General features: G+C 39.6%; 1 protein-coding gene across 1 annotated transcript; it reads left to right on the top strand.

The window, feature by feature from the left end:
• Window positions 1-573: 573 nt before the first annotated feature.
• Window positions 574-16,535, top strand: SLC9B2 (solute carrier family 9, subfamily B (NHA2, cation proton antiporter 2), member 2). Its single transcript, XM_009574469.1, has 11 exons — window positions 574-663; window positions 2,269-2,452; window positions 3,916-4,086; window positions 6,727-6,869; window positions 8,812-8,939; window positions 9,846-10,021; window positions 10,549-10,655; window positions 11,818-11,967; window positions 14,352-14,460; window positions 14,722-14,858; window positions 15,839-16,535. Exons 1-11 carry the CDS (start codon window positions 574-576, stop codon window positions 16,076-16,078), a joined length of 1,635 nt encoding a protein of 544 aa, XP_009572764.1. The 3' UTR covers window positions 16,079-16,535.
• Window positions 16,536-18,070: the final 1,535 nt, after the last annotated feature.

Here is an 18,070-nt window from a genome sequence, read left to right as displayed (position 1 = left end):
TAACAGAACCGTGTTCTTGAAAATTCCCTTGAAAATCAAGCTGTATCCGGTCAGGTTTAATTTAGGGAAAAAGTGTCCCCCCCTCCTGTGTATGCTTTAGAAACTATAGTTGTTGGTTTTAGCTTTATGAAATGGTTGCTTGCACTGCTGTGCACACGGGCCCTGTGACACTTTCAGAACTAGTGGTCCTGGTAAGTGGTGTTGGGAGCAAATAACCTTTATCTTGTGCTGATACGAGGTACAAATATATATATATATTACAGTCATACTTTTAAGGAACAAGTAACAGGTTAGCACAGATCATCGTGATTCTAAAACTTAGATTTTTTTAAATTTTATTTTTTTAGTGCTCAACTTTGTAAGCTTAATACTGTTCTTCTGTTAGTTTCTGTCTTTTGTACAGCATGTACAGGCATGCAAAAACCATTTACTTCCAAATTGGGCTGAGAGAGTTTTTTCACCTGATCTATTGGGAAGGAAACAACGTCACTGAGAAGTCTTGTATCAGGAAGATAATATTATTTGTTTCTCTCTAACTTTTCTACCCTTATTGCTTTCTTTAGGTTTGCAGCAATGGTAAAGGAGGATATTGTAAATGACAATGAAGATTCTGAGCCATCAGTATGTGAGAGAAATGTCATTCCCATGCTTGAGAAAAGCGAGGTACTTAATTAGGATCTCTAAGTACAGTTTTAGTCAGGGGAACCCTCCTTCTCCTTTTCTTTTTCTTCCTACATCTGTTAAAATCCCTACATCTGAATACAAAGAGAAATCTCCTCTGTGGGAATTTCTTACAATTAACGAGTGTTCAGTTTTTAAGTCTGTGGTATGTTGGTGGTTGCAAGTCAGTGGTTGCAATTTCAGCTTGAAGTGGAAAATGCATCAGCGTAAGTTTTACAATCAGCTATGGAAGAGAATTAAATGGACTTAAGATTGCTTCTTTGCTCTCACATTGCACCTGTCCGTCCACTAGCTGAAAGTTGTTCATGCATCTCTTCCTTTTTTTATTTAACAACAAAAAAAAAAACCCTAGTTTTAAACTTCCATGTGCGTATTTCTAGTGTTGATTTCTATGGCTTTAAAAAAGACTTGCAGTAAATGCAAGTAAGAATAAAATTCTTAATATAAAAGGCACTTTAGAGTAAACATATAATATTGACTGTAAAGCTAAGTACTGTATAGCATATCTTTATACACATGGGTGACTGGTGATCACAGAATCACAGGGTAGATAACCAAGTAACTCCATGCTGAAAGCTCACAAGGTTTGTGTTCCAACTGTGACTCTGAGTAAAGGAGATATATATATCTAGAGAAAGAGATGAGATAGAAAAATAATGGGAAATGCGGAACTATTACTGGAGGAGGGCCAAACCACATTATAGGCAAGAATTCCATGTCCGTGCTATAATGAGCTGACATGAAGGTGAATAATCATAAGGGAAGGTAGGTGATTAACTTGTCAAAAATAAGGACCCTATGAATGAAGTGAGACACGTATCCAAAAATGGTCAAAAAGTGCTTTGGCTATGAATATGTATAAGTAGATGAATCAGTATAAGAGAACAGCTTCAAGGAACCATTCTTCAAGGAGATAACTCCCAGGGTAGTAATTCTCCATCTCTACCTTGACCTACCAGCTTGAGCCTTCCAGCAATGGATCATGTGAGTAATGCTTGCACTGGCCAGCTTTTTTGTTTCTTTTGTCTTTGTCTAATCACAAGTAGGTTTTGTTATTTTGGTTCAAGGCTTTGCAGCAGAAGTTATTTAGGAGTTATATTAGACACCATCTCACTGGAATGATGCTAATAGTTAACTGTACTGTGGAATCCAGTCTGGAAGCAGAACCCTATCAAACTGTAGAAAATATTGATAAATATTGATAAATATATTGATAAATATATGCTAAATATTCAGCTAAATATAAGCTGAACCTGGCCTGTTAATATTGTTTCTTCGTCAAATACGTTGATATTGTTGCTGAACAGGTGCTATTTGTATTGGGACAGGAGTCCTGTCAGTTGCAGATAAAAAGGCAAATGTCCTGCAGTCTCTCATATGCAGTTCTTTGTGCCATGCAAAAACAAACACATGACCAAAAATCGTAAATACTCTACAAAGCTGGACCATTCCTACAGTGATTGTGTAGTTAATGTAGTCATCTGTAGACAGTGTGGATCTAGTGCATCACAGCTGATTTCAAGTCTTGTACACTACTTCAAATGTATACAGTGCCACTTCTGAGAGAGTCTCTTTGTTTTCGTTCAGGAGGGACCAACAGTAGATGCCAAAGGTACTGACGGGAATATACAAACAGAAGAAACTGCTCTCTTGAATCATTGTGCTCAGCAACCTCCGGAACCGACAGCAGGTTCTTCAATACCTGCAAGAACATGGAGGCAAACATTTACTTGCCCTCCTCAGGGTTTACTGGCCCGAATAGTGACAAATGGTATGTAAGAAAGACAGAGTTTAATTAAACTGAGAGATGGCAAATGAAGTACTTGTTTCTCTGGATGTGATGATATCTGTCCATTGTCCTTGAAAATAATGAAGGGAAATAGCTTATGTTTTACACATCAGACTTTTGTTTCAGTGTTTTAGCAGGGGAAAAAAAAAAGGTGAAACAAAGATTTGAATGTATAGTTTTTGTTCCTCCATCCTCTCTTCTGTGTTTAACATGGTAGATATGTTTTTGCATTGCAAATTGTTTTTATCAGAAGGAAGACCTCCTAATTCGCGTCTTGATAGTTTGTTTTGGTGTGAGAACATTAAGATTATTATAAACACAGTGACATTTTTGGCACACTGGATGGCCTTTTGTTGAATTAAGGCAACAAGTATGAGACTTTGCAGTGATACCTTCTTTTGTTTCTTAATACCCCAGGCTTGCAAAGCTAAGAATCCTAACTACAAGGCAAATTGACCCGTTCTGTTTAAGATTTTGCCCTGCACTGAAGGCTCACAGAAGAGAATGCCTGGCTAACCAGTTATTTCAGACTTTTCCTAACAAAAGACACTTCTTGTGGCTTTGACTGCTTCCACAGCCTCCACTCTCTCTCACTTGGGATTCTTAGGCTTTTGTGCTTGGAAAGCTATTGGTCTTCCCTTTGCCACCCATCGCCCTCAAATAGGTGAAAAGAAAAATCCAATCTGAAAATGCAATACGCTTTCTTATGATTATGAGAAGGGGGATTTATTCAACATGTTTTTTCCTCTACTTCAGTCTTCTGCTTTTATATCTATGCATGCCTGTTCTTGTTAGATAACTGTAGGGACAGATTTGGGAACCTGGAAGGAACACAATATTTTCACATATTTTATAATATTTTCACTTAATGTTCTCGTAATATTTTTCAGGAATTTTTTTTTCCTCTGTGTTATCCCTCTTTGATTGCTGTATCAAGGGAAGTATCTGTACTACTTCAGGCTGTCAGGCTATCCCTGACAATGCTTTGCACAAGCACATCCACCCAAAAAATGATACCTAAATTCTTTCAAAAAATTAGACTGGAGCTGCAGTCATTAGCTCAAAGAAGTGCCATGCTGTACAACAGCAGGTTCTTACTGCAGTTCTGAAGTAGCTGAGGGAAGATAAGCAAATGCAAGATAAGGTAGTGAAAGTCTTTGCTTTAAGTTTGGGGCCTGTTAAGTGCTTTCCACAGTGGCCCAAGGCTCACTCAGTACTTCTTGGTCCCTAATGAGTATCTCAGCATCTATAAAATCAGAACATCAGTTTAAGGAGCATCAAAGATTAAACACATTGTTATGATTAAGCTAATTTTTAAGATAAGTGATTTTATTTCTGGAAGTTATGGTACCTTTTTCCTTAGTAGAAAACCAAATGTGATCTAATAGCAAACAAAGTTGTCCCCGAGAGATGATTAAATATGGATATTTCTTGTTTTGTTCCAGTTGCAATCGTGGTCCTGGTTTGGGCTGTGGTTTGGTCCATCACTGGGACTGAGTGTCTCCCAGGTGGAAACCTGTTTGGAGTTCTGTTTCTTTATTTTTTTGCTGTCATTGGAGGTAAAATCTTTGGATTAATTAAAATACGATCATTACCACCTCTCCCCGCTCTTCTGGGTAAGATATCCTTACTTCTTTTCTTCCTGCATATTTGTGTTGTTTAAACTGTCAAGTAATATCTGCATGCTAGATATGTTCAGATTGGGAACAAAGAAATCGTCACGCTCAAAATCTGTAGCTTTTCCAAGTGACTTTTATCTGGTCCCCTCCAAGAAGGCTAAGTGAAATAGCCTGTACGTTACTGAGGCCATCCTCTTAATTCTTTGGGGTCAGAGAACTGTATACCTACAGATTCAAAGGTTACTGTCCTTCAGTCCCCTCTGTCACAGTTACTTAAAATTTGGGTTTAATATCACTAAACAGGAGTCTTAATCTGGACCTCCTGTTACAGTAAAATAATTAATTCACAAGGAAATTATTGCTGAGCTGTTTCACATGTATCTCGCACAATGAAAATGTTTTCCAAAGAAAACACTACAGGAATTCCCTACTACTGGTAATCCAAAGCAACTTTTCTCCTCCTTCATTTATCTCAAGATAACTGAAACCTGAGAAAAAAATTCACTACAAGGAATAATTCTTCTGAATAGAGTTATTTTGAATCAATCATAATATTGTTTTTCGCATCGACATCTTATTTTATTTTACATAAAAATGCAAAATAGAAATGGGAGATGAAAATGACGTTAATTTTGACATCATCAGAACCTTTTCAGACTTCTTTCCTAGAGGAGGTTTTGGTTAGATCAGTACAATATTGTGATGTCAACAAAGCTGAAAAATGAAGCTCCAGGTTCTTCTCACGAGCCGTATACTGCCCCCTTACTATGCTTAGTGCGTAATTGAGTAAAGCGGTTGACAGACAGTAAAACTTCATGGCAGAGTGGGCTACAAATATCTGCCTGTAGTGCACGGATGTGATTTTGTAACCTGCATAGCTGGTGGTGTGCCTCACACAGTAGCACTGCTTACAGAAGGGTTAGGTAGCTTCATGTACAGCTCTGTCCAGGCAGCATGCGTGTTCTTGCACCGCTTAGTTTCACGAGCGAGAAAAAATTCAAATGAGAGGAAGGGAAGTTTTGCATATAGCATGCATGCCTGCAATAATATGAACACAGAATGTAACACACAGGAAGTCTGCCCTTTATAAGTAAACACCCCCCTTAAAAGGAAGAAGTTTCTGACCATTTGGATTCTGCTTTTTTTAATTACATCTGTATTTAAAAGTTATGAGTTGAGCATGAAACTAGTTGTCAGACAGGTAATACTGAACAACAGAAACTTAAGCATGACAGCACATGTCTGTAGAGTTGCTTAGGACAGAGTTCAGATCCCCAGTCTTTGAGGAAAATGGAAAAATCTGTGAGTCAGAAGGAGAGAGAGATAATGTCTTTGAATATTCTTTTTTACACTAAAAATACAAATCTTGTACTCTTACGTGCCTTTAATCCACTTGTGCTAGGTGCAGTTGAGTGCAATGTGGCTGGCTGAGCACATAAGCATCTTATAGTGAGCTTCTGTCTGAGGAAAAAAGGAGTGAAATTGCTACTGAAACAGTCACATGGTATTATTTTAGGTATACATTGCAGAGGTTTCTGCAGCAGAAAACATGGAGCAGAACAGTGAAGATATCCTTTGAGGTGGAGTTTTTTGCTCTAAGTAGATTTCTAGATCAGGGTAGCTCTAGTGACTTGGACCTCAAGCAAACATTGCAAAGAGCATGTGATCATTATGCTAGCCTGATATAATTGTCATGAGGTACCGCAGATTAATTATGCCACTGTTTTTTTTCTGGGAGGTGGTGGGATGAACAATGACCGAAAGTTTAACATGTTCCAGGACAAATCGAGTCCACAGGCAAGGCTCACACCAAGGGACCAATCTAAGCACAGTGTTTGTTTACTTTTTGTCTTTTTTGGTTTCCTGTTTCTTAACGTGGCTAATATAAAATTATGCCACAAAAATGTATCTTTGAATCATCAGGACCTACAATGAATCTCTGCAGATCTATATTTAAAGTCACCCTTTCCTGTACTTTTCTGTATCTTTCCAGAACTACAGCTCCGATAGCTTTGCAGGAAGTATCTGATTAGACAGTTTTGCTAATATTTGCAAAAGGTTGGTTCTTGCAAGTAGCTCAAATAGAAGATAAGAGCAAGTTCCTGATTCCCCCTGTTTTTTCCCCTCTTTGCATAAGAGTCGTATTGCCAGAGCATTTTAAAATGTCTAAATTAGTCCATGATTAGCTGTTTTAGATTATATTTCCTAATGAACTCAGCATTATGGTTCCTGTGATACCTGCATTTCTTACACCTAAGAGGATTTTTAACGATTTCCAACTTCTGAGGTAAATACACAAGAAAAATACCTTTAAGGATGCTTATGGTAAGTCTGACCTGTACCTGGTGAACAAAGCTAAATTCTGTTGACTTGTACTAAAGTTGTGTCTCAGCATCCTGCAGATTTATTAATTGGTGACCTGGTGTGTTCTTAGGCCATTTCCGTTGCTTTAAACATGTCTCTCTCTTTCCATGCCTCAGTCCCCATCGTTAAAACATGGCTAATAATTCAGAACGTGAATTGTTTCTTTGTCACTCACAAATACGTAATATGGTGTCTATTTTTAAGAAATCTATGCAAGCTTTTAGTGCAATAAAAGCAAATCATTTGACAGGAACTTATTTGCTTTCATTTAAGGGATGCTACTTGCTGGTTTCCTAATCCGAAATACCCCGTTCATTAGTGACATTGTCCAGATAAACCTACACTGGTCTGCATCACTGAGGAATATCGCTCTTTCAATTATCTTGACCCGGGCAGGACTCGGCCTGGATCCAAAGGTATGGCACCAGCCATTTGTATGAGGCAAAGTATACAACAGCCCTCAGAAAACATTGAATAATTGGTTCTGTTAAAAATATTGAACTGTTCAGTCTTAGAGGATCCGCAAATTAGAGCATTACAGAAAGTATAGTTTCTATTGTATAGTCATATGTTAATATTGGCAGTTGGATTTGTAGAGTAGGCAAGCAATCAAAAAAATACCTGAAGAAAACTGATTTTATGACTATTTTCCTCCTCGCCTTAAAGAAATTTCCTGAATTTTGCGAGCAGAACATCTTGAGGACATGTGCTCCATTGTGGTCTGTCAGGAAGAGTTTACGCTTCCTAACAAACTCCCTGTCATTTTACACTGACTAACTAAAACAAGTAATGGAAGAGATCCCCAGTCCTTGAGAGAGAATGTTGCTTGTATTGACACCAATCAGAAAAAACCCAACCGACCAAAAAAATCCAAACCTGTGTGTCTTTTTTACTTTCTTTTCTTTTTTTTTGACTCATTGCCATTTTAATGCAAATATATTAATTGCAAAGATGAGTCCTGCTGCACTACAGAAACAATGCCTCATATTACAATAAAGCCCATAATGCTCCTGTGAACAAAAAAATAGTCTTCCTCCGCACACAATGAAATGTGATGTTCCATAAATTAATGAAGGCAAGGTTTTGCTTGATCAAAAGCAGCTGGCTGAAATAAAGCTGTACCATATTTGCCTCTATCTATTTAAGTTTAAGGGGCTGCTTAAAGTTGATACAAAACTTAGGTCAAGTATAGCTAGTTCAGAACAACTCAACTGATTTTTCTTAACCAAAATGAAAACTAGGGAGTTGCCAATGCTACAGACATTTAGGAGAATAGGGTTTTGTCATTCCTGAAAAGTGCCTGGTTTCCTAGATTACTATAATCCATTTTTCCAAGACATTGAAGCTTGTATGAACACGGACTGTGTGTTGTTACACATGGCTTGGATGCCCAGTTCTGAGAGATTGCTTTTCTTTCTATTCCGTGACAACTTTTTTTGCCAAAGGAACTTCATTTTCACTCTTTTTTCTCCCATGTGGCAATCAAAACTGTCATTTGGTCTATGTATGTAGCAATGCTTTGATGCAGTTAGAATTGTTCCTCATGTAATTGAAGCTGTGAAGACAAAGATGTCAGTTGCTCTGGTGATTCTCAGCTCTAATTATGCTGAGATAAACTGCGCTGGTACAAAGTGCAACTCATTGGTTTTTTGGTTTTTTTTTGTTTTTTTTTTTTTCTTTCCCCTTCCCATGTCAAAATTAGGGACCTGTCCTAGCAGAGTCATGTTTATGACTTAACTATTAAAGGCAGCTGTTAACAAGTAAATGCTCTGTTTTAGAGACATTTTTTAATAGAAGTTGCTGAGCCAAATGGAACTTAATCTGCTCTGGGTATCAAGTGAGAGACAGCTGAAAGAGATGCTTCGCTCCTTGCACCAAGTTTATGTAGTTCTACAACTGTTCATGATTTTTTCATGGATTTTGGGATAATTTTTTGGGGGTGCTCATGCAACTTGTGGGATTATAGCAAAATCTTCTGTGGATGGAGCAGATGACCCTAAGTAACTGTGGGTAAGTCAGCTGTGTGGAGGGTGCACTTTTCAAATGGATCCCAGCTAGTCCAGCCTCTCACATTTAGTTGGCTCCGCACAAGAAGCCAAATCTGCCACTCCTTCCTGTGACATGCAGGAGCCTTGTTGAACCTAGATTCAGTGGGTTTCACTACCACACTTGGAATTTTATATCCAAATCCAGTTGTGCTTGAGTCTATCTCTGGCTTAGGCCATGTAAAGCTGTCATATCCTGTACTGCAGCTCAGAGGGGATTCTTTTAATAAACCGTATCAGATCGTAAATGTATTTCCTCTCTATGAAGCCAGGGGTACTGATACTAATGTCTGAATGTGCTTTTATATTGCAGGCTCTTAAGAAACTCAAAGCAGTCTGTTTACGGCTTTCTTTCGGACCATGCATCTCGGAAACATGCACAGCTGCTGTTTTTGCCTACTTGTTAATGCATTTGCCATGGCAATGGGGATTTATATTAGGGTAACATACTCTCTTTTCTCCTGTATGACAAAGGTGCCTGTTTTCATGCTACAGTTAAATGATCCAAGTGCAGTTAGTTCTCTGCGCCAAGCGGGACCTCAGTTTAATGCCAGTTAAGAAGCTGTGCTTAGTCCCTGTGGTTGTTTGCTTACCATTCATGTCTGGCTCTGTGGCTAATTTAAAGGTCACATTTCCAGGCTGTGGAGGAGTACTTGCATCATTGCTCTTCTGTGTTTGTGATCTGGGCACTTGAAGAAGAAAGAAGGATGGTGCAATCCCTGAGTCTTTAACCACAACACAGGGGGCTTTTAGGGACAGAAAATAATACCACAATTTGGAGAATATTCATGCTGGAATTCAGAATTTCCCCGTAGAGAGATGCACATACGACAGTCTTCCTGTCACAAGTCAAGAATAAGGATATGGCATGTTATATTCTGGAGTAATATCCCTGAAGAGGAAACCTTTTCCATCTAGTTCTATCTAAACTGGGGGACTTGGTCTGGACCCGTATACTGGAGCAAGATGGATGAACGTCTCCTCCTCTGCCACACACTGATTTTTATGAGAAGGAACTGGACTACTGAGTCACAAGCGTGTCTAGACCAGGTTCCTAAATTGGACAATCAAGGCATATATCAGGGAGCATAACTGGCCTGCAGTGTAGACTCAAGCCTTAGTCTGTGGAGCCCTTTACTTTTAATACTATTGAGTTGGGCAGGAAGAAAAGCTGATTGCAAATCTGCATAGAAATATCCCTGCTTGTACTTAGCAGGGAAAGGTAAGGAAAATACCTTATGTAAAGGTCTGTTTATTTATACTTTAAAAGAATTGGGGTCAGAACGTTTTCAAGCTTTTTAGTTCAGTGCTTTCTTTTTAAGATAGGCTGAACCTGTCTGTTTTCAGTTTTGTTCTAGGTGCAGTTTCTCCTGCTGTGGTGGTTCCCTCAATGCTGATTTTGCAAGCCGGGGGATATGGCGTGGAGAAAGGTGTCCCAACTTTGCTAATGGCAGCTGGCAGCATTGATGACATTCTGGCTATTACAGGCTTCAACACTTGCCTTGGGATGGCTTTCTCTTCCGGTATGCTGGTTAATCTGTACGTGGTGAAATCCAGAACAAACAGTGATATTTTGAGGAATGTGTGCTCTGTTATGACTGACTGGTTTGTAACTTAATGACGTCTCCTTATAAAGTTCATGTATGGACTTGAATATTGGGAGGGAAATTACCCATGACCAAAAGTCTTGGTGTAACATTGTCTGCTCCGAGTTGTGGGTCCCATCAGCTTTCAGAGAACATTTTTCCCTGTCTGCTCTCTAAGCTGCCAAGTCTGGTCCCTGCATGCCCAACATAAATGTGTTCGAATTTCCATAGGTTTGGCAATGTTCTCACAGTGGCTGTGTCTCTGGCTTCTCTGGCACACTTTCTTGGCATGAGCTTGCACTATCCAGTTGTTTCAGGGTCTTAGGTTCCCTCCTGAACCCCTTTATCCCCAAGTAATTTAAAGCAGACACTGTCCTGGAATTACCCCTATAGGTCTACAGTATGGTTTGTGCATGAGGGGTCTGTGTATGACTTACTGAACCTTTTTTTCTTTTGCCAAATAGGTTCTACTCTGTACAATGTGCTCCGTGGAGTGCTGGAGGTTGCTGTTGGCATAGCAGCTGGAGGGATTCTGGGAATGTTTGTTCGATATTTCCCAAGCCATGATCAGGTAAAAACCAGTAAAAAAACCCTTTTTATAACATAGAGATTCTTTGCTAAGGGATGATATTTTGAAGTTACTCATTTGCAAGCTTCATGTGAAGCTGCTATTGGGGAAAGCTGTGTACAGTGCTAACAGCTTCCAGGTTGCAAAGCCTATCAAGTGAGGATGTGTTTTATAGATGATTACTTGTTTACTGCAATGATAATAATGTATGATCTCATAGTCCTTCCTGATGCAGAGTTTGGAATCCAGCTCCCCATCCTGCTCTCATTGAAGGTGGTGGAAATGTCCACCTGTAAAGGAGAAAGGGTCTGATACCTATTTCAGGCAGTAAAATAATCATCAATTAGATTAATGTGCGACACATTTACTTCTATGTTTCCAGTAGGCCTAAGATTAAGAATGAGTAAAGCGGACAGATCGTGGGCTTCAAGTGATTGGGCATTAATGCTAATTAGAATGTGTAATTTTCAATAAAAATTAAACTTACATAAAGTGGTAGAAGAATTTACTATCAAGGGGCAATTAAGTGAACAGAAAATTGTGGAAGAAAGTAGATATGTTCTGGACTACTGAAGTCAATTTGAAAAGCACTTATTGCCCTCAGTGGGATGAAATTTCCCTCTTATTAAATAACATCGTAAGTGTGGTACAAGAGCCAAAGAGATAAATAGAAACGGGGAACAATGGCAGAGATGTAACTGTCTGCTGTGAGATCAAATAAAACTAGACTGTCCCTGTCAAACGTTTGTATGACTTGTCCTTAAAAACATCTAGTGGCAAGGATTTCACCTCTCCTTGGATAAACTGTTCCAGTGCTTGACTGTACAGGTAGAAAATCCTGTTATCACAGAGTTGAAGCAGGGCTGTTAGAATAGAGTATCATGTTCCTTGGGATACAAAAAGCCTTTTGACAATAAGATTTTGGATGGGCAGAGGAAAGAAAATATTAAATTTCCAAAATCTTAATTTCTTTGGAATTAATGTCCAAAAAAACCTCCAACTCCACTGAATAGTTCAAGTCTCACTTGAAAGCTTTGATTCTTTCACAATGGTTAATGGTAATTGTTGTTTTCAAATTGCTTTTCTCAAAATTAACAGAAGTAACCTTTTTCCTCCATTTCTAGAAGAAATTTACTTTTTTGTTTGTCTGTTTCCTTGGCTGCAGGCATCTCTGGCATGGAAGAGGACATATTTTGTACTTGGGCTGTCCATATTTGCTGTTTTTGGCAGCATCTACTTTGGCTTCCCTGGATCAGGAGGGCTCTGCACATTAGTCTTAGCTTTTGTTGCAGGTGTGGGATGGTCTGATGAAAAGGTGAATGTTTCAATACCAAAACTCCTCTGAATGTACAGCTTGACAGGAGTTTGAATTTCTGTCAGGAGTGGTAATGGTGCATTTATGAAGCTTTAGGGGGTGTACAGATTAAAAAAAAACATTCTACATTTATTTTGGGAGTCTTTAACATTTAGCATGACAGAAAGTTACCGTGTATGTGAATATATATCGATAAAGAGCCTGACATACTGACAGAGAAATGCTCACAAGCTTTTCTTAGACATCTTAAGCCATGAAAAGAAGATTTAGTTGTCAAGGCACTTGACTAGGAATCCAAAGCTTTATGTCCCAGCTCTGTGAGTGTCTGTAACCTTACACAGTCACTTTATGATAAGATTTACAAAGAGGTGTCCAAAATACAGTTGTGCACATGGCCTGAATACCCTGAGGTTTTGTTCCCTGTGGTTTTTGGGGGTGAAGTGGAAAACAGTAATTAACCATCCTCTCTCATCTTTCCCAGATCCCGGCCAGTGTATTCTGGATAAATTAGAGAGCAGGGTGCCCACAATAAATAGTGATATAAGGCCATACAAAAACCATACAAAAGACTGCTTTTGAGTTACTTTCTCTTAACTGCTAAGCCTGCTTCCTCTCACTGTTGCTGCCCCACTGCATTTCTGTACCTTGGCATGTCTTGCTGCCTCTTTTGCTTGATATCATCTACACTTAATGTTTTGAGGGCATCTTTCTCTCCACAGCTGTAGCCTTGTGACAGGCAATAGGAGAACAGGAGAAGAAGAGAAAGGGAAGGGGATCAGATATAGCAGAGTCCACAGTATTATCCCCATCTAGACCCTGACTTCAGTAAGATCTCAAGGTTTGTTAAAACAATGAAAAAGAAACCATGTTTTCTATTTAAAGTATTACATTGTTGTCCAATTTTAAAAGAAGAAAAACTCATCTTGGGACTTAACTACTTAAGGACATTACAACTGGTAATGGTCTCTGTTGAAAAGCTTTTAGACTATTTCAGAAGGAAGGACCTTAAAAGAGTATATGCAGTCTATAAATGCTTAGTTTAAATTCTTTTGATCAGTAAATGGAGCTTCTTGGCCTTAAGGATGTTGATTTCAAATGCTTTAGCTCTCTTTTATCAGATACAGTCAGAGATGTCTGCATACTCTATACTCAATATATTTTTTTTCTGCTGAGCTTCTCAAAGGCCACTGCCTCCTACTGTCCCTGGTGGAAATCACTTGGCAAATACTGTCCACAGAGAACAAGGAACATTGTACCTATTGCTGGAATAGTTAAATGGACAGTAAACAGACTGAAATAATGCTAACATCTGTAAAGAGGATTTTTTTTTTTTTTTTTTGGCCAAAAAAGAAAAGAGTGAGATAACGGAAGAAATGAGGTAAATAAAGAAAAATGCTTTGGCCAAAAAAGAAAAGAGTGAGATAACAGAAGAAATGAGGCAAATAAAGAAAAATGGTTAGAGGTCTGTATATTTTCACCTCATTCTCTTTAAGATTATGGAAGTTTTTATATTGCAGTCATCTACCATTCCATTGACTGAAGAGCAAAAGATGTTGCAGGATCAGTCCCAGAGAGAACATCAAGGACAGGACATGTCTAGGCCCTGGATTGATTATTAAGTGACAGAGCCCTGCACTTATTTTCCACACACACCAGCCTGAAGGTTCATTTGCTATTGTAGAACTCACTCAATTAAGAAAGAAGTGCTATTAGGTATGCTACGTGTACCTCTTCACGTAAGTGTAAGATTCCTGTTTGTCCTGGCAGCAGTTGTTTCAGGAAAATGGTTAGGTGTAAATACAAGGTGAAAGGATGGTTTTGCCCTTATACAGTACATCGGACTGGGAAATTCAACACTTTCTGCTGGTATGGGATTTCAGACTTGTTCAGTCTGACTTTGCTTCTGCTCACGTGGAGACGGGCCTCTGAGTGCAGCGTGAGTGGAGTTGGGTCACAACTAAAACTTTTGAGGGTCTGACTCTGCTCAGATACAAATGGAAGAACGCGTTTAATCATGCAGTTCCCAGAGGCTCAGAAACTTCATGGCAAAACTGTTCAAATTACGTCTTCCTAAATACTGAAAATCAACTATGCTTTGTTTTCCTCCTCTTGTCTGAAAACTGCTCTGTTACTGTTCAAACATCAGTGATTTTTATTTCTTTTATTGAGATAGCAAGCATTTATTTACTAGAAGAGCTAGACACACTCTGACCTTCAAAAAGTGCGCAACTGATTTTGAGTCTTTTAGTATTAGGTCAAAGAAGGAGGAGCAATTCTGAACAATCTTTATGACACTTCTTCAGTTTGTCCTTTGATTAATTAAATATTGTGTCTACTTGGCCATATTTTTGTGCATTTACAGATTACTTTTGCTTTGATTGCAGAGGGAAGTAGAAAAAATTGTTGCAGTTGCGTGGACTATCTTTGAACCTTTTCTTTTTGGTTTAATTGGAGCAGAAGTATCTGTTACATCTCTTAGGCCTGAAACTGTTGGTAAGATCATTCACTAATTATCCAGCTTTCATTACTAGCTTCCAAAGAATGTCTATAAAGAAATCTAAAGCAAAGCAGACTATGGCTGACCCCCACATCCCAAACAAACAAACAAACACCCAAAAAACCCCCACCGAAACAAACAAGCAAACAAAAAGAAAACAACAAAAACCAACCCCACTGTAAAGCTAGTTTTAGGAGGCTTATTCCCGTCAGGCACCTATGCACAAAAGTACTGAGAAGTGTTTGTCTTCTTTGCAGGGCTCTGCATTGCTACATTAGGCATTGCCCTAGTTGTGCGAATCATAGCAACGTTCCTGGTGGTGTGTTTTGCTGGGCTGAATTTCAAGGAGAAAGTATTTGTTGCATTGGCATGGATTCCCAAAGCCACTGTCCAGGTAAACAGTCCAACATCACTTTCATTCCAGGCTAAATCTATTGTCCTTAGCAAAGCTCCTTGTAACTAGCACAGCAGTAAAGGGAGAGGATCAGGCTCAATAACAGCAGAGGGTAGTATATGGACAGTTCATGTTCTAAACTGCCCTAAGTCTGCTTGAAAAGTACATGGAGAGCTTTCTATGTGAAGGTGTATTGCTTGCATCCTAGGTTGTACTCTTAATAATAACAGAGAATTGTACATATATCCTAGGAAGTTTAACACTTTCTCAGCTATGCAGGTTATTGTGCCTTTACATACAGATTCTGAGAACTCTCAAAACAAAGGTAAAAGTGTTTCTGTCTTACACCACATGAAGTGTCTGCAGGGACAGTCACACCAGAGGCTCAGAATGGGTTTTCAGTTTGTGGTCATTTTAGTAAGGGGTACTCTGACAGCCATATTGCTAGAGAAGCCTCAGGCTGGCTGCATTCCTGGTCCTTTATTTCAGTGATCGTTAAGTCATTTAAACTTTGCCTCAATAGCATGATTACTTGCAAACAAAAGTTAATAATCAGAACAGGCAAGGATTATTGCAAGATTTGTGAACTAAATTTTCAGAAGCTGCTACTAGTTGACTGCTTTCAGGATGCGTTCTCAAGGTGTGGCAATTTAAACAGCTGCAATATACTTTTTTTATTTCACTAATCACACATTCTCCAAAAATGTGGATAAAATGGCAGCTAAGCAATGTTCTTCACAGGAGGGGACCACCCAGATAAACTCATGAGCTTAGGAAATTTCACTCTAGCCAAGTGAAAATTGTTCTCATAGGTGTAATATAACATATACTTTTCTATGTACTGCCTAGAAACGAATGGGTTGAATGTACTAAAAATGTCAAATTTATGTTAAATGATGACTGATGATTCGTCCCTTTTTTCCCCTCTTTCAGTGCTAAAGGTTACTTGATCCATCTCAGCAATGTTTTCTTTCCTGCAGGCTGCAATAGGTTCCCTTGCCCTGGATACAGCGAGAAGTCATCAGGATGAGCAACTGGAAAAGTATGGAATGGATGTACTGACAGTAGCTTTCTTGGCTATCTTGATCACAGCTCCAATTGGAGCCCTGGTTATTGGCTTGGCAGGGCCCAGACTTTTGCAGAAAGCTCAGATAAATAGCAAGGAGGATGAGGAACGTGCTGAGGTTGGAGAAGAGGCAGAGGCCTGTGAACCTTCGTAAGACAGACAACTACAGGAATATGGTCCTTCAGCTCTTACACTTCTGTTGAGTAAACACAGCGTGTCTGTAATCTTTCTGAAGGAAACCAAAACAAGTATCAGTTATGTCTGCTATTTTAAAAGCAGCCCTGGTGGAGTTTTATAAAATATTTCTATGTGTTGATGGTGCCTTAAGAGATGAAATAGCTAAGCATGCAGTGAATAGGCTGGCCAGGCAGTGAGTCACTGAGAAGTCAGCAGTCAACAGTTACTTGAAATGTGTGGGTGTGAGGCCAGGGAGAGGACCAGAATTGTTCAGGCATGGATTGGAGTCATGAGGTGGAATATAAACAGAAGAAAATGGAGACTAATGTGAATAACTTACTGATAGTTGAAACTGGGCTGTGAGGTGACAAGTTCAACAGCTCAAAGAATGCGACTTCTGAATTAGAGACTGCTGACACACGATGAACAAGTCCTGCCACGGGTTGGTGATTCCCTGTCCTTCCTCATTCGGGTTCCAAAATTTGCCTTTTCCTATTGCTGTTCTTCCTCATAGCTCATGCACTCCTTTGTGCCTTCAAGAGACTGTCGGCTTTGGTCGTAGCAAGAAACAGCAAGTGGTACTTAGGTGCTGAAAGAGACAGTTGGGTCCACCAGGGACTGTGGTAATACAGCTGGTGCTGGTAGAAAAAAGGACTGAGCTTGAAAATGGGACGAGGGTTTGTGGGGAGGCTATAAGGAGACTGGGAAGGGGTTGTATGGGATTGGGATGCCTTTTTCTTCACCTGTGTACCTCTGCCTTTGCACAACATGATGTCAAGGGAGGGAAAGCCAGCTCTTCAGCCACTGAGAGTGGCTATGTTCTGGTGCTGGCCACGGTAGGGCAGAGGGGAGAGCTCCTCTTGGGTGGGGTTTGTTGACAGGGCAAGGCCAAGGTGGCAATGAGTTGTCCCTTTCTTCCCCAACTCCTTTTGGGGAACTCAGCAATAGCAGCAGACCTCTTCTCAAATCAAGATTCATGGGTCAGCCAGGATCTCCTTTGCTTTGTCCTAAGTTAATACTCATCTGGCTGAGAAAATGCCATGATCAGGACCTCTCACATCTGCATTTGGATAAATGCAGCAAAGAAAACCAGGTATTTGCTAAATATACAGCCAGTTAGTGCTCATTTTTCCAAGAGGCAGCTGGCTGGATTGACTGTGGAGAATGGAGTCCTCTCAGATTTGCCAGGGCATTTTTTTACCTCTGATTGATTGATGCAGAAAACTGATGACTTTAAATGAACAGCCTTGAAAATGCAGTGCTGAGAGGGATGGTACAAAGCGAAAGGAGCCTCACCTTACCTACCTTCAGAAGGGCTGCTGTGTGAAGGCAGGTGTTACAAGGAAGCAGAGTCAGGACACAGCGCTAGCACCCTCAGCATGTACTCACACGTCCTGTGGGTCTTTCCAGAAACACAAGTTGTGTGCGGCTGTGGATCATGGTAATGACTGGCAATGCTCGTGTTGAGTATCTTGCCAAAACATTTCACCAGGGGGAGCAAAAAGCTCAAATGTGGTTTTCTTCATTTTATTTAATATAGACGCCTCCTGCACAGTTAGTTGCAATATAGTTCACATTTGATTTTCCCATTCCCAGAAAACTTTCCTTTCTCTTCTCCTTGACTGTCCTAAAGCCAGGAGTAAACCTCCTCTGTTGGTCAAAATCCTGCTCTTGCCTTTAGCTTTGGTATGAGTTAAAGTTTAGTATTGACCTGTTACAGATACGAGCAAATCTTTCTTACTCTGCTACGTTTTATACAAGTAACTAGCTCCAAGTAGGTCATTCCCAGCTCCATTCTGAAACATGGAGTCGGTCCAGCATCCCTCAGAAACTGGAAGTTTTATTTTGTTACTTTTTTAGTAAGGATGTTAGATCGTGCCTATAATCAAGGTGGACAATGCCTCCTTGCAGATTTCTATACTACAGTTCACTCGTTTTACAGGATACTCGATAGTTGATGTGCCTAGAT

Source organism: Fulmarus glacialis, unplaced genomic scaffold (assembly GCF_000690835.1).
Source record: "Fulmarus glacialis isolate BGI_N327 unplaced genomic scaffold, ASM69083v1 scaffold34733, whole genome shotgun sequence".
Lineage (NCBI taxonomy): Eukaryota > Metazoa > Chordata > Aves > Procellariiformes > Procellariidae > Fulmarus > Fulmarus glacialis.
The sequence above is the reverse complement of the archived record's forward strand: the minus strand, read 5'-3'. Positions and strand labels throughout refer to the sequence as shown.